A 19,159-nucleotide genomic window follows, 5' to 3' on the forward strand; every position below is an offset into this window, starting at 1 on the left:
CACTAACTCTACAAGCATAACCACTCATTCTACTAGCATAACCACTCATTCTACTAGCATAACTACTAACTCTACAAGCATAACCGCTAATTCTACTAGCATAACCACTAACTCTACAAGCATAACCACTAACTCTACAAGCATAACCACTAATTCTACTAGCATAACCACTAATTCTACTAGCATAACCACTAACTCTACAAGCATAACTACTAACTCTACAAGCATAACCACTAATTCTACTAGCATAACCACTAATTCTACTAGCATAACCACTAACTCTACAACCATAACCACTAATTCTACTAGCATAACCACTAATTCTACTAGCATAACCACTAACTCTACAAGCATAACTACTAACTCTACAAGCATAACCACTAACTCTACAAGCATAACCACTAATTCTACTAGCATAACCACTAATTCTACTAGCATAACCACTAACTCTACAAGCATAACTACTAACTCTACAAGCATAACCACTAATTCTACTAGCATAACCACTAATTCTACTAGCATAACCACTAATTCTACTAGCATAACCACTAACTCTACAAGCATAACTACTAACTCTACTAGCATAACCACTAACTCTACAAGCATAACCACTAATTCTACTAGCATAACCACTCATTCTACTAGCATAACCACTAACTCTACAAGCATAACTACTAACTCTACAAGCATAACCACTAATTCTACTAGCATAACCACTAATTCTACTAGCATAACCACTAACTCTACTAGCATAACCACTAACTCTACAAGCATAACCACTAACTCTACTAGAATAACCACTAACTCTACAAGCATAACTACTAACTCTACGAGCATAACCACTAACTCTACAAGCATAACCACTCATTCTACTAGCATAACTACTAACTCTACAAGCATAACCACTAATTCTACTAACATAACCACTAACTCTACTAGCATAACCACTAACTCTACTAGCATAACTACTCCTTCTATTAGCATAACCACTAACTCTACTAGCATAACCACTCCTTCTACTAACATAACCTATTTACGAACTACATTTCTGACGAATAAAACTACTTCTCCTTAAATTAACTACAACTCCTACTAGCATAATCCTACCAACATAACTACTGAGAGTGCTGCTATTATTATAACCACCACTACCACTACAGCTGGTTAAACTGCTACACAGATGAACCTTTCTGCAGGAAACAGTCTGGTTGATGAGTCCTGTCTCCTGTGTCCTCTCAGTGTCGGGGAGGTCAGTGACACCATGCTGGTGTGCCAGACTACTCCCAGTAATCAGATTGGTGGAGTCCCAGTTCGAGTCTTATTTGGTAAAGCTGAGCGAGCGGTTCCAAATGCTGCCTTTCTTTACCTTGACGACCCCATCATCACTGACGTCACACCTGCTGAAAGTTTCTATGCGTAAGGACCAATCACTGATCAGTAAGATGTTGTGTCATAACCACACATGCTAACAAGATGCTGACTTCCTGTCCTCAGTGGAGGGCGTATTATCACGGTGTCGGGCAAGAACCTGGATGTGGTGCAGCAGCCAATCATATCTGTGTGGGTGGAGCCTCTGGAGGTTCAGAGGGTGAAACGGAAAAGACGTTTGGCTCTCCTCACTGCCAAGCAGCAGCTGGTCTTCAACAGCACGATGACCACGGTGAAACCAACCAACCAATCAAAACCACGTTTGTCTTCGGAAGTTAAATCAGCCCATGTGACTGTCTGCCTGCTGCCTTCCTGTCTGACTTTCAGGTGTCGGAGCGCTGCTCGGTGGCGTCGCCCTCTCAGATTACCTGTCCGACCCCCACAGTGACCCCAGAGCTCAAAGTTAAAGGGGTGTGGCTTCAGCTCGATAACGTCAGGGTCCACTATGAGAGCATCAAGGTACCTCCACCAGTCGACCTTGGTTTTTTCCACATTTAAGGATAGTTTTTGCACCACAGTGATTTTACAGATTTTTGTGTTATTTCAAAGTTTTTTCCTGTATTTCTTTATTTTGGAGACCTTGAGAAACTGATGGCTCGGATTCCCTGACACATGTTCCCGATGTCTCCACCAAATTTATTGCTGATCCTCCAGATCAGAATCAGAGATTAATTTGAAAAATGAGGACAAGGTTCTGCTCAGGAGATCCAGACTGATCGAGGCTTTACGGAACAACTTTCCATCTCTGATTAAGTAAAATTTCTGTCTCTCAGGGTAAAAGCTTCACCTATCACCCTAACCCTCAAATCTTTCCTCTGAACCGAGAAGATCCGGATGCTCCATACCGTTTCAAACCTGGAGGAGTGATCGCTGTGGAGGTACAGTAATACTCAGATTGTGTTCCTGGTTCCTGTTAGAAAGCATCCGATCTGATGCCAGGGCATCTTTCAGGGGCAGGACCTGACCAAAGCCATGTCCAGGAAGGAAGTCACAGCGAGACTCGGAGATCAAGAGTGCGAGGTGAAAACTCTGGACAGTACCCACCTGTACTGCGAACCCCCAGAGGTTCAGCCAATGAGTGTGGATGGCAGCCATGATCTGCCCAGCCTCAAGGTAACAGACACACACTGTAACACACAAAGAAAGGTTTAACCTGACCTTACAGTTAGAGAAGGAGCCAGTTTGGGTTCAGGGGGATCACCCTACTCAGGGAAAGTTACTCCTGTGTGTTGGAGAGGACGCTCCAACCAACTGTCGAACCTCAGATTCAGGAGGAGCAGTGTGGTCTTTGCCCGGGTCATGGAACAGTGGACCAGATCTTTCACCATGTAGAGTTACTGAGTTAATTATGGGAGTTTGACCAAGCAGTCTACATGTGTTTTGTAGACTTGGAGACTGTAGGGAACTGTTTCCCCTGAGGGATTCTTTCGGGGTGCTGAGGGAGTATGGGGTACCGTAGCCGCTTTTCCAAGCTATCCGGTCCCTGTATAACCAAAGCAAGAGCTGTGGTTCTGGTTTACGGTGCTCCTCCACATGGAAAGGAGTCAGCTGGGGTGGTTCATCTGGATGCCTCCTGGTTTCCTGCCTTTGGAGGTTTTTGGGTTCATCCAACTGGGAGGAGGCCCTGGGGCAGATCCAGAACTCACTGGAGGGATTACCTGGGATTAACCCATCTGGTCTGGGCTACACCTTGGGATCTCCCTGTAGGAGCTGGAGAGTGTTGCTGGGGAGAGGGATGCCTGGGTTTCTCTACTGTTTCCTCCTTGACTTTGGATAAGCGGATGCAAATGGATGATTGATAGATTCCAGTTTGTATCAGTGATGAATGTTTTTCAGATGTCTTCATGGCAAACTCTAACTCTTTTGTATCATCCAGCTTCATTGACAAATATGGCTGAGCATCATTTACAAAACATTTAATTCAGTGTTGCCTCCAAATGGAAGCATGTATAAAGTGAAAAGCATTGTCCCAAGCACAGAACCCTGAGGAACTCCAAGACTTAGTTTTGATGGTGACTGTGGAAAGGAACGACTCCCTTTTAACAGGAAGAAACCTCTGGCAGAACCAGGAAGAAACCTCTGGCAGAACCAGAACCAGGAAGAAACCTCTGGCAGAACCAGGAAGAAACCTCTGGCAGAACCAGAACCAGGAAGAAACCTCTGGCAGAACCAGAACCAGGAAGAAACCTCTGGCAGAACCAGACTCAGGAAGAAACCTCTGGCAGAACCAGGAAGAAACCTCTGGCAGAACCAGAACCAGGAAGAAACCTCTGGCAGAACCAGAACCAGGAAGAAGCCTCTGGCAGAACCAGAACCAGGAAGAAACCTCTGGCAGAACCAGGAAGAAACCTCTGGCAGAACCAGACTCAGGAAGAAACCTCTGGCAGAACCAGGAAGAAACCTCTGGCAGAACCAGAACCAGGAAGAAACCTCTGGCACAAACAGACTCAGGAAGAAGCCTCTGGCAGAACCAGAACCAGGAAGGGTGGCCAGGACTGATTCGTAACCCTGATCTGAAGGTAGCTGCCACTCACTCTGTCTGCCTGTCTCTCTCTCAGGTGTTCATGGGAAACCTGCAGGTGGACCTGGGATTGGTTCAGTACGACAGTGACTCCTTGCTGTCTCCCGTCCCTTTGGCTGCTCAGATCAGTTTGGGGGTGGGAGCTGCTGTCATCATCCTGTCGGTGCTGGTCGTCATCCTCATGTACAGGTAGACACCTGTCTGTCTCTCCACCTGTCTGTCTCTCCACCTGCTGCCTCCACCTGTCTGTCTCTCCACCTGTATTCTCTCCACCTTCTTCCTCCATCTCTGTCTCCACCTGCTGCCTCCACCTGTCTGTCTCTCCACCTGTCTGTCTCTCCACCTGTCTGTCTCTCCACCTGCTGCCTCCACCTGTCTGTCTCTCCACCTGCTACCTCCACCTGTCTGTCTCTCCACCTGTCTGTCTCTCCACCTGCTACCTCCACCTGTCTGTCTCTCCACCTGCTACCTCCACCTGTCTGTCTCTCCACCTGCTACCTCCACCTGCTACCTCCACCTGTCTGTCTCTCCACCTGTATTCTCTCCACCTGTCTGTCTCTCCACCTGTCTGTCTCTCCACCTGCTGCCTCCACCTGTATTTTTCTCCACCTGCTGCCTCCACCTGTCTGTCTCTCCACCTGCTGCCTCCACCTGCTGCCTCCACCTGTCTGTCTCTCCACCTGTATTTTTCTCCACCTGCTGCCTCCACCTGTCTGTCTCTCCACCTGCAGCCTCCACCTGTATTCTCTCCACCTGCTGCCTCCACCTGTCTGTCTCTCCACCTGCTGCCTCCACCTGTATTATCTCCACCTGTATTCTCTCCACCTGTCTCTCCACCTGTATTCTCTCCACCTGCTGCCTCCACCTGTCTGTCTCTCCACCTGCTGCCTCCACCTCTCTGCCTCCACCTGTCTGTCTCTCCACCTTCTTCCTCCATCTCTGTATCCACCTGTCTGTCTCTCCACCTCTCTGTCTCCACCTGCTACCTCCACCTGTCTGTCTCTCCACCTGCTGCCTCCACCTGTGTTTTTCTCCACCTCTCTGCCTCCACCTGTCTGTCTCTCCACCTCTCTGTCTCCACCTGCTGCCTCCACCTGTATTCTCTCCACCTGCTACCTCCACCTGTCTGTCTCTCCACCTGCTACCTCCACCTGTCTGTCTCTCCACCTGTCTGTCTCTCCACCTGCTGCCTCCACCTGTCTGTCTCTCCACCTGCTGCCTCCACCTGTGTTTTTCTCCACCTCTCTGCCTCCACCTGTCTGTCTCTCCACCTCTCTGTCTCCACCTGCTGCCTCCACCTGTATTCTCTCCACCTGCTACCTCCACCTGTCTGTCTCTCCACCTGCTACCTCCACCTGTCTGTCTCTCCACCTGTCTGTCTCTCCACCTGCTGCCTCCACCTGTATTCTCTCCACCTGCTACCTCCACCTGTCTGTCTCTCCACCTGCTACCTCCACCTGTCTGTCTCTCCACCTGTCTGTCTCTCCACCTGCTACCTCCACCTGTCTGTCTCTCCACCTGTCTGTCTCTCCACCTGCTGCCTCCGCCTGTATTCTTTCCACCTGCTGCCTCCACCTGTCTGTCTCTCCACCTGCTGCCTCCACCTGTATTCTCTCCACCTGCTGCCTCCACCTGTCTCTCCACCTGCTGCCTCCACCTGTATTATCTCCACCTGCTGCCTCCACCTGTCTGTCTCTCCACCTGCTGCCTCCACCTGTCTGTCTCTCCACCTGTATTCTCTCCACCTGCTGCCTCCACCTGTCTGTCTCTCCACCTGCTGCCTCCACCTGTCTGTCTCTCCACCTCTCTGCCTCCACCTGTTCTCACAGCTGTTGTTTCCTCTTCAGGAGGAAGAGTAAACAGGCCCTCAGAGACTATAAGAAGGTTTTGCTGCAGCTGGAGACTCTGGAGATCAACGTTGGAGATCAGTGTCGTAAAGAGTTCACAGGTCCACAAACCCTCGCTGCCTCAGATATTTCTCCATATTTCTGCCATCAGCAGCTGATCGCTGCTCTTACTCAGTGACGTTAACCCCCCAGTTCTTCTCTTTGCCCTCTTAGACCTGATGACGGAGATGATGGACCTGAGCAGTGATGTCGGAGGACCTGGACTTCCTCTGCTGGACTACAGGACTTACGCAGAGAGAGTCTTCTTCCCAGGCCAGCAGATGGCGCCACTGAGTCGTCAGCTGGACCTGCCGGAGTCCCGGAGGCAGACAGTGGAGCAGGGCCTGCAGCAACTCAACAACCTGCTGAACAACCGACTGTTCCTCACCAGGGTGCGTGCTGTGCTGTGCTGTGCTGTGCTGTGCTGTGCTGTGCTGTGCTGTGCTGTGCTGTGCTGTGCTGTGTCCGAGCCTGTGTCCAAGCAGGTGAGAGCCCGAGCTGCAGGTGATAATGACTCTGTGTGTGTCACAGTTCATCCACACCCTGGAGGCCCAGCAGGGCTTCTCTCAGAGGGACCGGGGGTACGTGGCCAGTCTGCTGACCATGGCTCTGCATGATAAGCTGGAGTACTTCACGGAGGTCATGAAGAGTCTGCTGCAGGACCTGGTGCAGCAGTACGTTGCCAAGAACCCAAAACTCATGTTGCGCCGGTACGTAAAATAAACGCATCCTCAGATATAATGAAGCACCCGAACAGAGGATTTCAAGGTTTTAAAGCTGCTGTTTCATTAAAGATTCTCCTAAAGTGAACCAAGAGGTTCGTCTCCACAGAGCTCAAATCCTGAAGGTTTGACCTTCAGCCGACCTTCAACATCTGCTGCTTCCTTAAATCGTCATTATGTTTTTCAGTGAACATCCAGCTCCAGGACTGTGATGATCCAAACAGCTGCATGTGTCTTAGTCTCAGCTCTGGTTTAGTCTCCTAGGCTCCTGTTTTCTTTTCTTTTCGTCTTCTCCTTCAGTTCCTGGTTAGAACTTTGGTTCATGGGCAGAAAGAGTTGTTTCCAAGTTGAAAGTGGCTTTACTTTATTCACATTCATTCATCCCCAAGTGGGCCGCACCCTAGGACCCTGGTTCTAGGTCTCTGGTTCTAGGACTCTGGTTCTAGGTCTCTGGTTCTAGGACTCTGGTTCTAGGACTCTGGTTCTAGGTCTCTGGTCCAAGGTCTCTGGTTCTAGGACACTGGTTCTAGGACTCTGGTTCTAGGTCTCTGGGTCTAGGACTCTGGTTCTAGGTCTCTGGTTCTAGGTCTCTGGTTCTAGGACTCTGGTTCTAGGTCTCTGGTTCTAGGTCTCTGGTTCTAGGACTCTGGTTCTAGGACACTGGTTCTAGGACTCTGGTTCTAGGTCTCTGGTTCTAGGACTCTGGTTCTAGGTCTCTGGTTCTAGGTCTCTGGTTCTAGGACTCTGGTTCTAGGACACTGGTTCTAGGACTCTGGTTCTAGGTCTCTGGGTCTAGGACTCTGGTTCTAGGTCTCTGGTTCTAGGTCTCTGGTTCTAGGACTCTGGTTCTAGGTCTCTGGTTCTAGGTCTCTGGTTCTAGGACTCTGGTTCTAGGTCTCTGGTTCTAGGACTCTGGTTCTAGGTCTCTGGTTCTAGGACTCTGGTTCTAGGTCTCTGGTTCTAGGTCTCTGGTTCTAGGACTCTGGTTCTAGGTCTCTGGTTCTAGGTCTCTGGGTCTAGGTCTCTGGTTTTAGGACTCTGGGTCTAGGTCTTTCGATCTAGGACTCTGGTTCTAGGACTCTGGTTCTAGGTCTCTGGTTCTAGGACTCTGGTTCTAGGTCTCTGGTTCTAGGACTCTGGTTCTAGGTCTCTGGTTCTAGGACTCTGGTTCTAGGTCTCTGGTTTTAGGACTCTGGGTCTAGGTCTCTGGTTCTAGGACTCTGGTTCTAGGTCTCTAGTTCTAGAACTCTGGTTCTAGGTCTCTGGTTCTAGGTCTCTGGTTCTAGGACTCTGGTTCTAGGACTCTGGTTCTAGGACTCTGGTTCTAGGACTCTGGGTATAGGTCTCTGGGTCTAGGTCTCTGGTTTTAGGACTCTGGGTCTAGGTCTCTGGTTCTAGGACTCTGGTTCTAGGTCTCTGGTTCTAGGACTCTGGTTCTAGGTCTCTGGTTCTAGGACTCTGGTTCTAAGACTCTGGTTCTAGGACTCTGGTTCTAGGTCTCTGGTTCTAGGTCTCTGGTTCTAGGACTCTGGGTCTAGGTCTCTGGTTTTAGGACTCTAGTTCTAGGTCTCTGGTTCTAGGACTCTGGTTCTAGGACTCTGGTTCTAGGTCTCTGGTCCAAGGTCTCTGGTTCTAGGACACTGGTTCTAGGACTCTGGTTCTAGGTCTCTGGGTCTAGGACTCTGGTTCTAGGTCTCTGGTTCTAGGTCTCTGGTTCTAGGACTCTGGTTCTAGGTCTCTGGTTCTAGGTCTCTGGTTCTAGGACTCTGGTTCTAGGACTCTGGTTCTAGGACTCTGGTTCTAGGTCTCTGGGTCTAGGACTCTGGTTCTAGGTCTCTGGTTCTAGGTCTCTGGTTCTAGGTCTCTGGTTCTAGGACTCTGGTTCTAGGTCTCTGGGTCTAGGTCTCTGGTTTTAGGACTCTGGGTCTAGGTCTTTCGATCTAGGACTCTGGTTCTAGGACTCTGGTTCTAGGTCTCTGGTTCTAGGACTCTGGTTCTAGGTCTCTGGTTCTAGGACTCTGGTTCTAGGTCTCTGGTTCTAGGACTCTGGTTCTAGGTCTCTGGTTTTAGGACTCTGGGTCTAGGTCTCTGGTTCTAGGACTCTGGTTCTAGGTCTCTAGTTCTAGAACTCTGGTTCTAGGTCTCTGGTTCTAGGTCTCTGGTTCTAGGACTCTGGTTCTAGGACTCTGGTTCTAGGACTCTGGGTATAGGTCTCTGGGTCTAGGTCTCTGGTTTTAGGACTCTGGGTCTAGGTCTCTGGTTCTAGGACTCTGGTTCTAGGTCTCTGGTTCTAGGACTCTGGTTCTAGGTCTCTGGTTCTAGGACTCTGGTTCTAAGACTCTGGTTCTAGGACTCTGGTTCTAGGTCTCTGGTTCTAGGTCTCTGGTTCTAGGACTCTGGGTCTAGGTCTCTGGTTTTAGGACTCTGGGTCTAGGTCTTTGGTTCTAGGACTCTGGTTCTAGGTCTCTGGTTCTAGGACTCTGGTTCTAGGTCTCTGGTTCTAGGTCTCTGGTTCTAGGACTCTGGGTCTAAGTCTCTGGTTTTAGGACTCTGGTTCTAGGTCTTTGGTTCTAGGACTCTGGTTCTAGGTCTCTGGTTCTAGGACTCTGGTTCTAGGTCTCTGGTTCTAGGTCTCTGGTTTTAGGACTCTGGTTCTAGGTCTCTGGTTCTAGGACTCTGGTTCTAGGTCTCTGGTTTTAGGACTCTGGGTCTAGGTCTCTGGTTCTAGGACTCTGGTTCTAGGTCTCTAGTTCTAGAACTCTGGTTCTAGGTCTCTGGTTCTAGGTCTCTGGTTCTAGGACTCTGGTTCTAGGACTCTGGTTCTAGGACTCTGGTTCTAGGACTCTGGGTATAGGTCTCTGGGTCTAGGTCTCTGGTTTTAGGACTCTGGGTCTAGGTCTCTGGTTCTAGGACTCTGGTTCTAGGTCTCTGGTTCTAGGACTCTGGTTCTAGGTCTCTGGTTCTAGGACTCTGGTTCTAAGACTCTGGTTCTAGGACTCTGGTTCTAGGACTCTGGTTCTAGGTCTCTGGTTCTAGGTCTCTGGTTCTAGGACTCTGGGTCTAGGTCTCTGGTTTTAGGACTCTGGGTCTAGGTCTTTGGTTCTAGGACTCTGGTTCTAGGTCTCTGGTTCTAGGACTCTGGTTCTAGGTCTCTGGTTCTAGGTCTCTGGTTCTAGGACTCTGGGTCTAAGTCTCTGGTTTTAGGACTCTGGTTCTAGGTCTCTGGTTCTAGGACTCTGGTTCTAGGTCTTTGGTTCTAGGTCTCTGGTTCCAGGTCTCTGGTTCTAGGACTCTGGTCTAGGTCTCTGGTTCTAGGACTCTGGTTCTAGTTCTCTGGTTCTAGGACTCAGGTTATAGAACTAGTACTAGAACTTTCTAGGACTCAGGTTCTAGGTCTCTGGTTCTAGGATTCTGGTTCTAGGACTCTGGTTCTAGGTCTCTGGTTCTAGGTCTCTGGTTCTAGGTCTCTGGTTCTAGGACTCTGGTTCTAGGTCTCTGGTTCTAGGTCTCTGGTTCTAGGACTCTGGGTCTAGGTCTCTGGTTTTAGGACTCTGGGTCTAGGTCTTTGGTTCTAGGACTCTGGTTCTAGGTCTCTGGTTCTAGGACTCTGGTTCTAGGACTCTGGTTCTAGGTCTCTGGTCCAAGGTCTCTGGTTCTAGGACACTGGTTCTAGGACTCTGGTTCTAGGTCTCTGGGTCTAGGACTCTGGTTCTAGGTCTCTGGTTCTAGGTCTCTGGTTCTAGGACTCTGGTTCTAGGTCTCTGGTTCTAGGTCTCTGGTTCTAGGACTCTGGTTCTAGGACACTGGTTCTAGGACTCTGGTTCTAGGTCTCTGGTTCTAGGACTCTGGTTCTAGGTCTCTGGTTCTAGGTCTCTGGTTCTAGGACTCTGGTTCTAGGACACTGGTTCTAGGACTCTGGTTCTAGGTCTCTGGGTCTAGGACTCTGGTTCTAGGTCTCTGGTTCTAGGTCTCTGGTTCTAGGACTCTGGTTCTAGGTCTCTGGTTCTAGGTCTCTGGTTCTAGGACTCTGGTTCTAGGTCTCTGGTTCTAGGACTCTGGTTCTAGGTCTCTGGTTCTAGGACTCTGGTTCTAGGTCTCTGGTTCTAGGTCTCTGGTTCTAGGACTCTGGTTCTAGGTCTCTGGTTCTAGGTCTCTGGGTCTAGGTCTCTGGTTTTAGGACTCTGGGTCTAGGTCTTTCGATCTAGGACTCTGGTTCTAGGACTCTGGTTCTAGGTCTCTGGTTCTAGGACTCTGGTTCTAGGTCTCTGGTTCTAGGACTCTGGTTCTAGGTCTCTGGTTCTAGGACTCTGGTTCTAGGTCTCTGGTTTTAGGACTCTGGGTCTAGGTCTCTGGTTCTAGGACTCTGGTTCTAGGTCTCTAGTTCTAGAACTCTGGTTCTAGGTCTCTGGTTCTAGGTCTCTGGTTCTAGGACTCTGGTTCTAGGACTCTGGTTCTAGGACTCTGGTTCTAGGACTCTGGGTATAGGTCTCTGGGTCTAGGTCTCTGGTTTTAGGACTCTGGGTCTAGGTCTCTGGTTCTAGGACTCTGGTTCTAGGTCTCTGGTTCTAGGACTCTGGTTCTAGGTCTCTGGTTCTAGGACTCTGGTTCTAAGACTCTGGTTCTAGGACTCTGGTTCTAGGTCTCTGGTTCTAGGTCTCTGGTTCTAGGACTCTGGGTCTAGGTCTCTGGTTTTAGGACTCTAGTTCTAGGTCTCTGGTTCTAGGACTCTGGTTCTAGGACTCTGGTTCTAGGTCTCTGGTCCAAGGTCTCTGGTTCTAGGACACTGGTTCTAGGACTCTGGTTCTAGGTCTCTGGGTCTAGGACTCTGGTTCTAGGTCTCTGGTTCTAGGTCTCTGGTTCTAGGACTCTGGTTCTAGGTCTCTGGTTCTAGGTCTCTGGTTCTAGGACTCTGGTTCTAGGACTCTGGTTCTAGGACTCTGGTTCTAGGTCTCTGGGTCTAGGACTCTGGTTCTAGGTCTCTGGTTCTAGGTCTCTGGTTCTAGGTCTCTGGTTCTAGGTCTCTGGTTCTAGGACTCTGGTTCTAGGTCTCTGGGTCTAGGTCTCTGGTTTTAGGACTCTGGGTCTAGGTCTTTCGATCTAGGACTCTGGTTCTAGGACTCTGGTTCTAGGTCTCTGGTTCTAGGACTCTGGTTCTAGGTCTCTGGTTCTAGGACTCTGGTTCTAGGTCTCTGGTTCTAGGACTCTGGTTCTAGGTCTCTGGTTTTAGGACTCTGGGTCTAGGTCTCTGGTTCTAGGACTCTGGTTCTAGGTCTCTAGTTCTAGAACTCTGGTTCTAGGTCTCTGGTTCTAGGTCTCTGGTTCTAGGACTCTGGTTCTAGGACTCTGGTTCTAGGACTCTGGGTATAGGTCTCTGGGTCTAGGTCTCTGGTTTTAGGACTCTGGGTCTAGGTCTCTGGTTCTAGGACTCTGGTTCTAGGTCTCTGGTTCTAGGACTCTGGTTCTAGGTCTCTGGTTCTAGGACTCTGGTTCTAAGACTCTGGTTCTAGGACTCTGGTTCTAGGTCTCTGGTTCTAGGTCTCTGGTTCTAGGACTCTGGGTCTAGGTCTCTGGTTTTAGGACTCTGGGTCTAGGTCTTTGGTTCTAGGACTCTGGTTCTAGGTCTCTGGTTCTAGGACTCTGGTTCTAGGTCTCTGGTTCTAGGTCTCTGGTTCTAGGACTCTGGTTCTAGGACTCTGGTTCTAGGACTCTGGGTATAGGTCTCTGGGTCTAGGTCTCTGGTTTTAGGACTCTGGGTCTAGGTCTCTGGTTCTAGGACTCTGGTTCTAGGTCTCTGGTTCTAGGACTCTGGTTCTAGGTCTCTGGTTCTAGGACTCTGGTTCTAAGACTCTGGTTCTAGGACTCTGGTTCTAGGTCTCTGGTTCTAGGTCTCTGGTTCTAGGACTCTGGGTCTAGGTCTCTGGTTTTAGGACTCTGGGTCTAGGTCTTTGGTTCTAGGACTCTGGTTCTAGGTCTCTGGTTCTAGGACTCTGGTTCTAGGTCTCTGGTTCTAGGTCTCTGGTTCTAGGACTCTGGGTCTAAGTCTCTGGTTTTAGGACTCTGGTTCTAGGTCTTTGGTTCTAGGACTCTGGTTCTAGGTCTCTGGTTCTAGGACTCTGGTTCTAGGTCTCTGGTTCTAGGTCTCTGGTTTTAGGACTCTGGTTCTAGGTCTCTGGTTCTAGGACTCTGGTTCTAGGTCTCTGGTTTTAGGACTCTGGGTCTAGGTCTCTGGTTCTAGGACTCTGGTTCTAGGTCTCTAGTTCTAGAACTCTGGTTCTAGGTCTCTGGTTCTAGGTCTCTGGTTCTAGGACTCTGGTTCTAGGACTCTGGTTCTAGGACTCTGGTTCTAGGACTCTGGGTATAGGTCTCTGGGTCTAGGTCTCTGGTTTTAGGACTCTGGGTCTAGGTCTCTGGTTCTAGGACTCTGGTTCTAGGTCTCTGGTTCTAGGACTCTGGTTCTAGGTCTCTGGTTCTAGGACTCTGGTTCTAAGACTCTGGTTCTAGGACTCTGGTTCTAGGACTCTGGTTCTAGGTCTCTGGTTCTAGGTCTCTGGTTCTAGGACTCTGGGTCTAGGTCTCTGGTTTTAGGACTCTGGGTCTAGGTCTTTGGTTCTAGGACTCTGGTTCTAGGTCTCTGGTTCTAGGACTCTGGTTCTAGGTCTCTGGTTCTAGGTCTCTGGTTCTAGGACTCTGGGTCTAAGTCTCTGGTTTTAGGACTCTGGTTCTAGGTCTCTGGTTCTAGGACTCTGGTTCTAGGTCTTTGGTTCTAGGTCTCTGGTTCCAGGTCTCTGGTTCTAGGACTCTGGTCTAGGTCTCTGGTTCTAGGACTCTGGTTCTAGTTCTCTGGTTCTAGGACTCAGGTTATAGAACTAGTACTAGAACTTTCTAGGACTCAGGTTCTAGGTCTCTGGTTCTAGGATTCTGGTTCTAGGTCTCTGGTTCTAGGTCTCTGGTTCTAGGTCTCTGGTTCTAGGACTCTGGTTCTAGGTCTCTGGTTCTAGGTCTCTGGTTCTAGGACTCTGGGTCTAGGTCTCTGGTTTTAGGACTCTGGGTCTAGGTCTTTGGTTCTAGGACTCTGGTTCTAGGTCTCTGGTTCTAGGACTCTGGTTCTAGGACTCTGGTTCTAGGTCTCTGGTCCAAGGTCTCTGGTTCTAGGACACTGGTTCTAGGACTCTGGTTCTAGGTCTCTGGGTCTAGGACTCTGGTTCTAGGTCTCTGGTTCTAGGTCTCTGGTTCTAGGACTCTGGTTCTAGGTCTCTGGTTCTAGGTCTCTGGTTCTAGGACTCTGGTTCTAGGACACTGGTTCTAGGACTCTGGTTCTAGGTCTCTGGTTCTAGGACTCTGGTTCTAGGTCTCTGGTTCTAGGTCTCTGGTTCTAGGACTCTGGTTCTAGGTCTCTGGTTTTAGGACTCTGGGTCTAGGTCTCTGGTTCTAGGACTCTGGTTCTAGGTCTCTAGTTCTAGAACTCTGGTTCTAGGTCTCTGGTTCTAGGTCTCTGGTTCTAGGACTCTGGTTCTAGGACTCTGGTTCTAGGACTCTGGGTATAGGTCTCTGGGTCTAGGTCTCTGGTTTTAGGACTCTGGGTCTAGGTCTCTGGTTCTAGGACTCTGGTTCTAGGTCTCTGGTTCTAGGACTCTGGTTCTAGGTCTCTGGTTCTAGGACTCTGGTTCTAAGACTCTGGTTCTAGGACTCTGGTTCTAGGTCTCTGGTTCTAGGTCTCTGGTTCTAGGACTCTGGGTCTAGGTCTCTGGTTTTAGGACTCTGGGTCTAGGTCTTTGGTTCTAGGACTCTGGTTCTAGGTCTCTGGTTCTAGGACTCTGGTTCTAGGTCTCTGGTTCTAGGTCTCTGGTTCTAGGACTCTGGGTCTAAGTCTCTGGTTTTAGGACTCTGGTTCTAGGTCTTTGGTTCTAGGACTCTGGTTCTAGGTCTCTGGTTCTAGGACTCTGGTTCTAGGTCTCTGGTTCTAGGTCTCTGGTTTTAGGACTCTGGTTCTAGGTCTCTGGTTCTAGGACTCTGGTTCTAGGTCTCTGGTTTTAGGACTCTGGGTCTAGGTCTCTGGTTCTAGGACTCTGGTTCTAGGTCTCTAGTTCTAGAACTCTGGTTCTAGGTCTCTGGTTCTAGGTCTCTGGTTCTAGGACTCTGGTTCTAGGACTCTGGTTCTAGGACTCTGGTTCTAGGACTCTGGGTATAGGTCTCTGGGTCTAGGTCTCTGGTTTTAGGACTCTGGGTCTAGGTCTCTGGTTCTAGGACTCTGGTTCTAGGTCTCTGGTTCTAGGACTCTGGTTCTAGGTCTCTGGTTCTAGGAATCTGGTTCTAAGACTCTGGTTCTAGGACTCTGGTTCTAGGACTCTGGTTCTAGGTCTCTGGTTCTAGGTCTCTGGTTCTAGGACTCTGGGTCTAGGTCTCTGGTTTTAGGACTCTGGGTCTAGGTCTTTGGTTCTAGGACTCTGGTTCTAGGTCTCTGGTTCTAGGACTCTGGTTCTAGGTCTCTGGTTCTAGGTCTCTGGTTCTAGGACTCTGGGTCTAAGTCTCTGGTTTTAGGACTCTGGTTCTAGGTCTTTGGTTCTAGGACTCTGGTTCTAGGTCTCTGGTTCTAGGACTCTGGTTCTAGGTCTTTGGTTCTAGGTCTCTGGTTCCAGGTCTCTGGTTCTAGGACTCTGGTCTAGGTCTCTGGTTCTAGGACTCTGGTTCTAGTTCTCTGGTTCTAGGACTCAGGTTATAGAACTAGTACTAGAACTTTCTAGGACTCAGGTTCTAGGTCTCTGGTTCTAGGATTCTGGTTCTAGGACTCTGGTTCTAGGTCTCTGGTTCTAGGTCTCTGGTTCTAGGTCTCTGGTTCTAGGACTCTGGTTCTAGGTCTCTGGTTCTAGGTCTCTGGTTCTAGGACTCTGGGTCTAGGTCTCTGGTTTTAGGACTCTGGGTCTAGGTCTTTGGTTCTAGGACTCTGGTTCTAGGTCTCTGGTTCTAGGACTCTGGTTCTAGGTCTCTGGTTCTAGGTCTCAGGTTCTAGGTCTCTGGTTCTAGGTCTCTGGTTCTGGGACTCTGGTCCCATGACAGTGAGTGGAACGAACGAATCTGGTTGTCTGTTGGTGGAGTTTGGACCCCTTTCTTTAAATCTGGGTTCCCTGGTAAATGGACCTGGTTCTGGACCTGGACCGACCCATCTCTGATCTGTTTGTCTTTCAGCACAGAGACAGTTGTTGAGAAGATGCTGACCAACTGGATGTCCATCTGCCTCTACTCCTTCCTCAAGGTAACTGCTTACATGTCACCAATCCATCTGTCTGCCTTGCCCCGGCACCTGTCTCACCCTCACCTGTCTCTCTGCAGGAGGTGGCAGGTGAGCCACTCTACATGCTCTATAGAGCCATAAAGTACCAGGTGGACAAGGGTCCAGTGGACGCTGTGACGGGAAAAGCTAAAAGAACGCTGAACGACAGTCACCTGCTGCGAGATGACATTGACTACTGCGCTGTGGTAACCATGGCAATACACCTGCCTACTGCAGTGTCATTGGTTCATTTACACCTGGACAGGTTAAGGTCAGAGGTTTCCTGAGCACCTGTTAATCATCTGTCTGTTTTTTCCACCTGTCTGTCAGACTCTGACGGTCTTAGTGAAGAATGGAGTCGAGGTTCAGCCGTGTCCTGTTAAAGTCCTCGACACTGACACCATCACACAGGTAGGTGCCCTACCTGCCTCCCACCTGTCTGTCTGCTCCTGGCCTTGTTACCTGCCTCCCACCTGTCTGTCTGCTCCTGGCCCTTCTACCTGCCTCCCACCTGTCTGTCTGCTCCTGGCCCTTCTACCTGCCTCCCACCTGTCTGTCTGCTCCTGGCCCTTCTACCTGCCTCCCACCTGTCTGTCTGCTCCTGGCCCGTCTACCTGCCTCCCACCTGTCTGTCTGCTCCTGGCCTTTCTACCTGCCTCCCACCTGTCTGTCTGCTCCTGGCCCGTCTACCTGCCTCCCACCTTTCTACCTGCCTCCCACCTGTCTGTCTGCTCCTGGCCTTGTTACCTGCCTCCCACCTGTCTGTCTGCTCCTGGCCTTGTTACCTGCCTCCCACCTGTCTGTCTGCTCCTGGCCCGTCTACCTGCCTCCCACCTGTCTGTCTGCTCCTGGCCTTTCTACCTGCCTCCCACCTGTCTGTCTGCTCCTGGCCCGTCCACCTGCCTCCCACCTGTCTGTCTGCTCCTGGCCCGTCTACCTGCCTCCCACCTGTCTGTCTGCTCCTGGCCCGTCTACCTGCCTCCCACCTGTCTGTCTGCTCCTGACCCTTCTACCTCTGCTCCTGACCCTTCTACCTGCCTCCCACCTGTCTGTCTGCTCCTGACCCTTCTACCTCTGCTCCTGGCCCGTCTACCTGCCTCCCACCTGTCTGTCTGCTCCTGACCCTTCTACCTGCCTCCCACCTTTCTACCTGCCTCCCACCTGTCTGTCTGCTCCTGGCCATTCTACCTGCCTCCCACCTGTCTGTCTGCTCCTGGCCCGTCCACCTGCCTCCCACCTGTCTGTCTGCTCCTGACCCTTCTACCTGCCTCCCACCTTTCTACCTGCCTCCCACCTGTCTGTCTGCTCCTGACCCTTCTACCTGCCTCCCACCTTTCTACCTTCCTCCCACCTGTCTGTCTGCTCCTGGCCCGTCTACCTGCCTCCCACCTGTCTGTCTGCTCCTGGCCCGTCTACCTGCCTCCCACCTGTCTGTCTGCTCCTGACCCTTCTACCTGCCTCCCACCTTTCTACCTGCCTCCCACCTGTCTGTCTGCTCCTGGCCCGTCCACCTGCCTCCCACCTGTCTGTCTGCTCCTGGCCCGTCTACCTGCCTCCCACCTGTCTGTCTGCTCCTGGCCCGTCCACCTGCCTCCCACCTGTCTGTCTGCTCCTGGCCCGTCCACCTGCCTCCCACCTGTCTGTCTGCTCCTGGCCTTTCTACCTGCCTCCCACCTGTCTGTCTGCTCCTGGCCCGTCTACCTGCCTCCCACCTGTCTGTCTGCTCCTGGCCCGTCTACCTGCCTCCCACCTGTCTGTCTGCTCCTGGCCTTTCTACCTGCCTCCCACCTGTCTGTCTGCTCCTGGCCCGTCTACCTGCCTCCCACCTGTCTGTCTGCTCCTGGCCCGTCTACCTGCCTCCCACCTGTCTGTCTGCTCCTGGCCTTTCTACCTGCCTCCCACCTGTCTGTCTGCTCCTGGCCCGTCTACCTGCCTCCCACCTGTCTGTCTGCTCCTGGCCCGTCCACCTGCCTCCCACCTGTCTGTCTGCTCCTGGCCCGTCCACCTGCCTCCCACCTGTCTGTCTGCTCCTGGCCCTTCTACCTGCCTCCCACCTGTCTGTCTGCTCCTGGCCTTTCTACCTGCCTCCCACCTGTCTGTCTGCTCCTGGCCTTTCTACCTGCCTCCCACCTGTCTGTCTGCTCCTGGCCCTTCTACCTGCCTCCCACCTGTCTGTCTGCTCCTGGCCCTTCTACCTTCCTCCCACCTGTCTGTCTGCTCCTGGCCCGTCCACCTGCCTCCCACCTGTCTGTCTGCTCCTGGCCCGTCTACCTGCCTCCCACCTGTCTGTCTGCTCCTGGCCCTTCTACCTGCCTCCCACCTGTCTGTCTGCTCCTGGCCCTTCTACCTGCCTCCCACCTGTCTGTCTGCTCCTGGCCCGTCTACCTGCCTCCCACCTGTCTGTCTGCTCCTGGCCCGTCTACCTGCCTCCCACCTGTCTGTCTGCTCTCTGCAGGTGAAGGATAAGATCCTGGATCAAGTCTACAGAGGAGCTCCGTTCTCTCAGAGACCAGCGGCCGACAGTCTGGACCTTGGTACACACCTGTCTGTCTCACCTGTCTGTCTCACCTGTCTGTGGTCTGACAGAAAGCTTTTACTCAGCTGGTTTTCCATTTTTCAACAGAATGGCGTTCAGGTCAAGCAGGTCACCTGACCCTGTCGGATGATGATGTCACAGCCGTGGTTCAAGGTCGCTGGAAACGCCTGAACACACTGCAGCACTACAAAGTAAGAACGAAACACAGCCGCCCCCTGCTGTGCTCCAGCTCGCTGCTGACGCCATGTTCTCCTCCTTCTCAGGTTCCGGACGGCGCCACGGTCGCGTTGATCCCTCGATCTCAGAGTTCAGGAGGAGTCAGCCAGGTGTTCCAGACTGGAGAGAGTAAGAACACAGCAAATACAACACTGAAGGAGGTTAAATATGTGGAGCCAACGAGAATAAAAACGTAAACCACATAGAACGCATGAAACCATCAATTTTATTTATAAAACAATGTCATCTCAGGGCACTTCAAAGATACAGTCCAATTTAAGCCAATTAGAGTCCAATTCACTGTAATTAAGTCCTAATCCAGTTGATGATGGCTCACCTGAGCCATCCCTAACTATAATTTAGGCTGCATGAATGTTAAAGTCACCCCTACAGTAACTTTATCTGTACTCAGCACTAACTGATAAAAACTCTGAGAATTCAGACAGAAACTCAGAATAAGGGCCAGGTGGACGATACACAGCAACAAACTTTGGGAAGAACTGAGAATCAGAGATTCAAAGAGCTGAAACTAATCTTTAGGATCTATTGTCCGACAGAATTTAAACACCTGGAACCAGAGAG

The 19,159-nt window shown here is 50.9% G+C and overlaps 1 protein-coding gene across 2 annotated transcripts in view; it reads left to right on the forward strand.

Annotated features, from left to right (window-relative positions):
- The window catches only part of plxnb3 (plexin B3), a 104,543-nt gene that overhangs the window by 77,573 nt on the left and 7,811 nt on the right, over positions 1-19,159 (forward strand). For both annotated transcript variants that reach the window (XM_072367990.1, XM_072367991.1), the window contains 15 exons: positions 1,240-1,416; positions 1,495-1,660; positions 1,756-1,887; positions 2,202-2,306; positions 2,380-2,541; positions 3,987-4,138; positions 5,797-5,897; positions 6,010-6,227; positions 6,367-6,545; positions 15,741-15,807; positions 15,885-16,031; positions 16,156-16,236; positions 18,281-18,359; positions 18,449-18,552; positions 18,625-18,706. In XM_072367990.1, the coding sequence (XP_072224091.1) occupies positions 1,240-1,416; positions 1,495-1,660; positions 1,756-1,887; positions 2,202-2,306; positions 2,380-2,541; positions 3,987-4,138; positions 5,797-5,897; positions 6,010-6,227; positions 6,367-6,545; positions 15,741-15,807; positions 15,885-16,031; positions 16,156-16,236; positions 18,281-18,359; positions 18,449-18,552; positions 18,625-18,706 (1,952 nt within the window). The remainder of the gene's footprint in view (positions 1-1,239; positions 1,417-1,494; positions 1,661-1,755; positions 1,888-2,201; positions 2,307-2,379; positions 2,542-3,986; positions 4,139-5,796; positions 5,898-6,009; positions 6,228-6,366; positions 6,546-15,740; positions 15,808-15,884; positions 16,032-16,155; positions 16,237-18,280; positions 18,360-18,448; positions 18,553-18,624; positions 18,707-19,159) is intronic.

Source organism: Leuresthes tenuis, unplaced genomic scaffold (assembly GCF_036924035.1).
Source record: "Leuresthes tenuis unplaced genomic scaffold, fLeuTen1.0.hap1 SCAF_16, whole genome shotgun sequence".
NCBI classification, from domain to species: domain Eukaryota; kingdom Metazoa; phylum Chordata; class Actinopteri; order Atheriniformes; family Atherinopsidae; genus Leuresthes; species Leuresthes tenuis.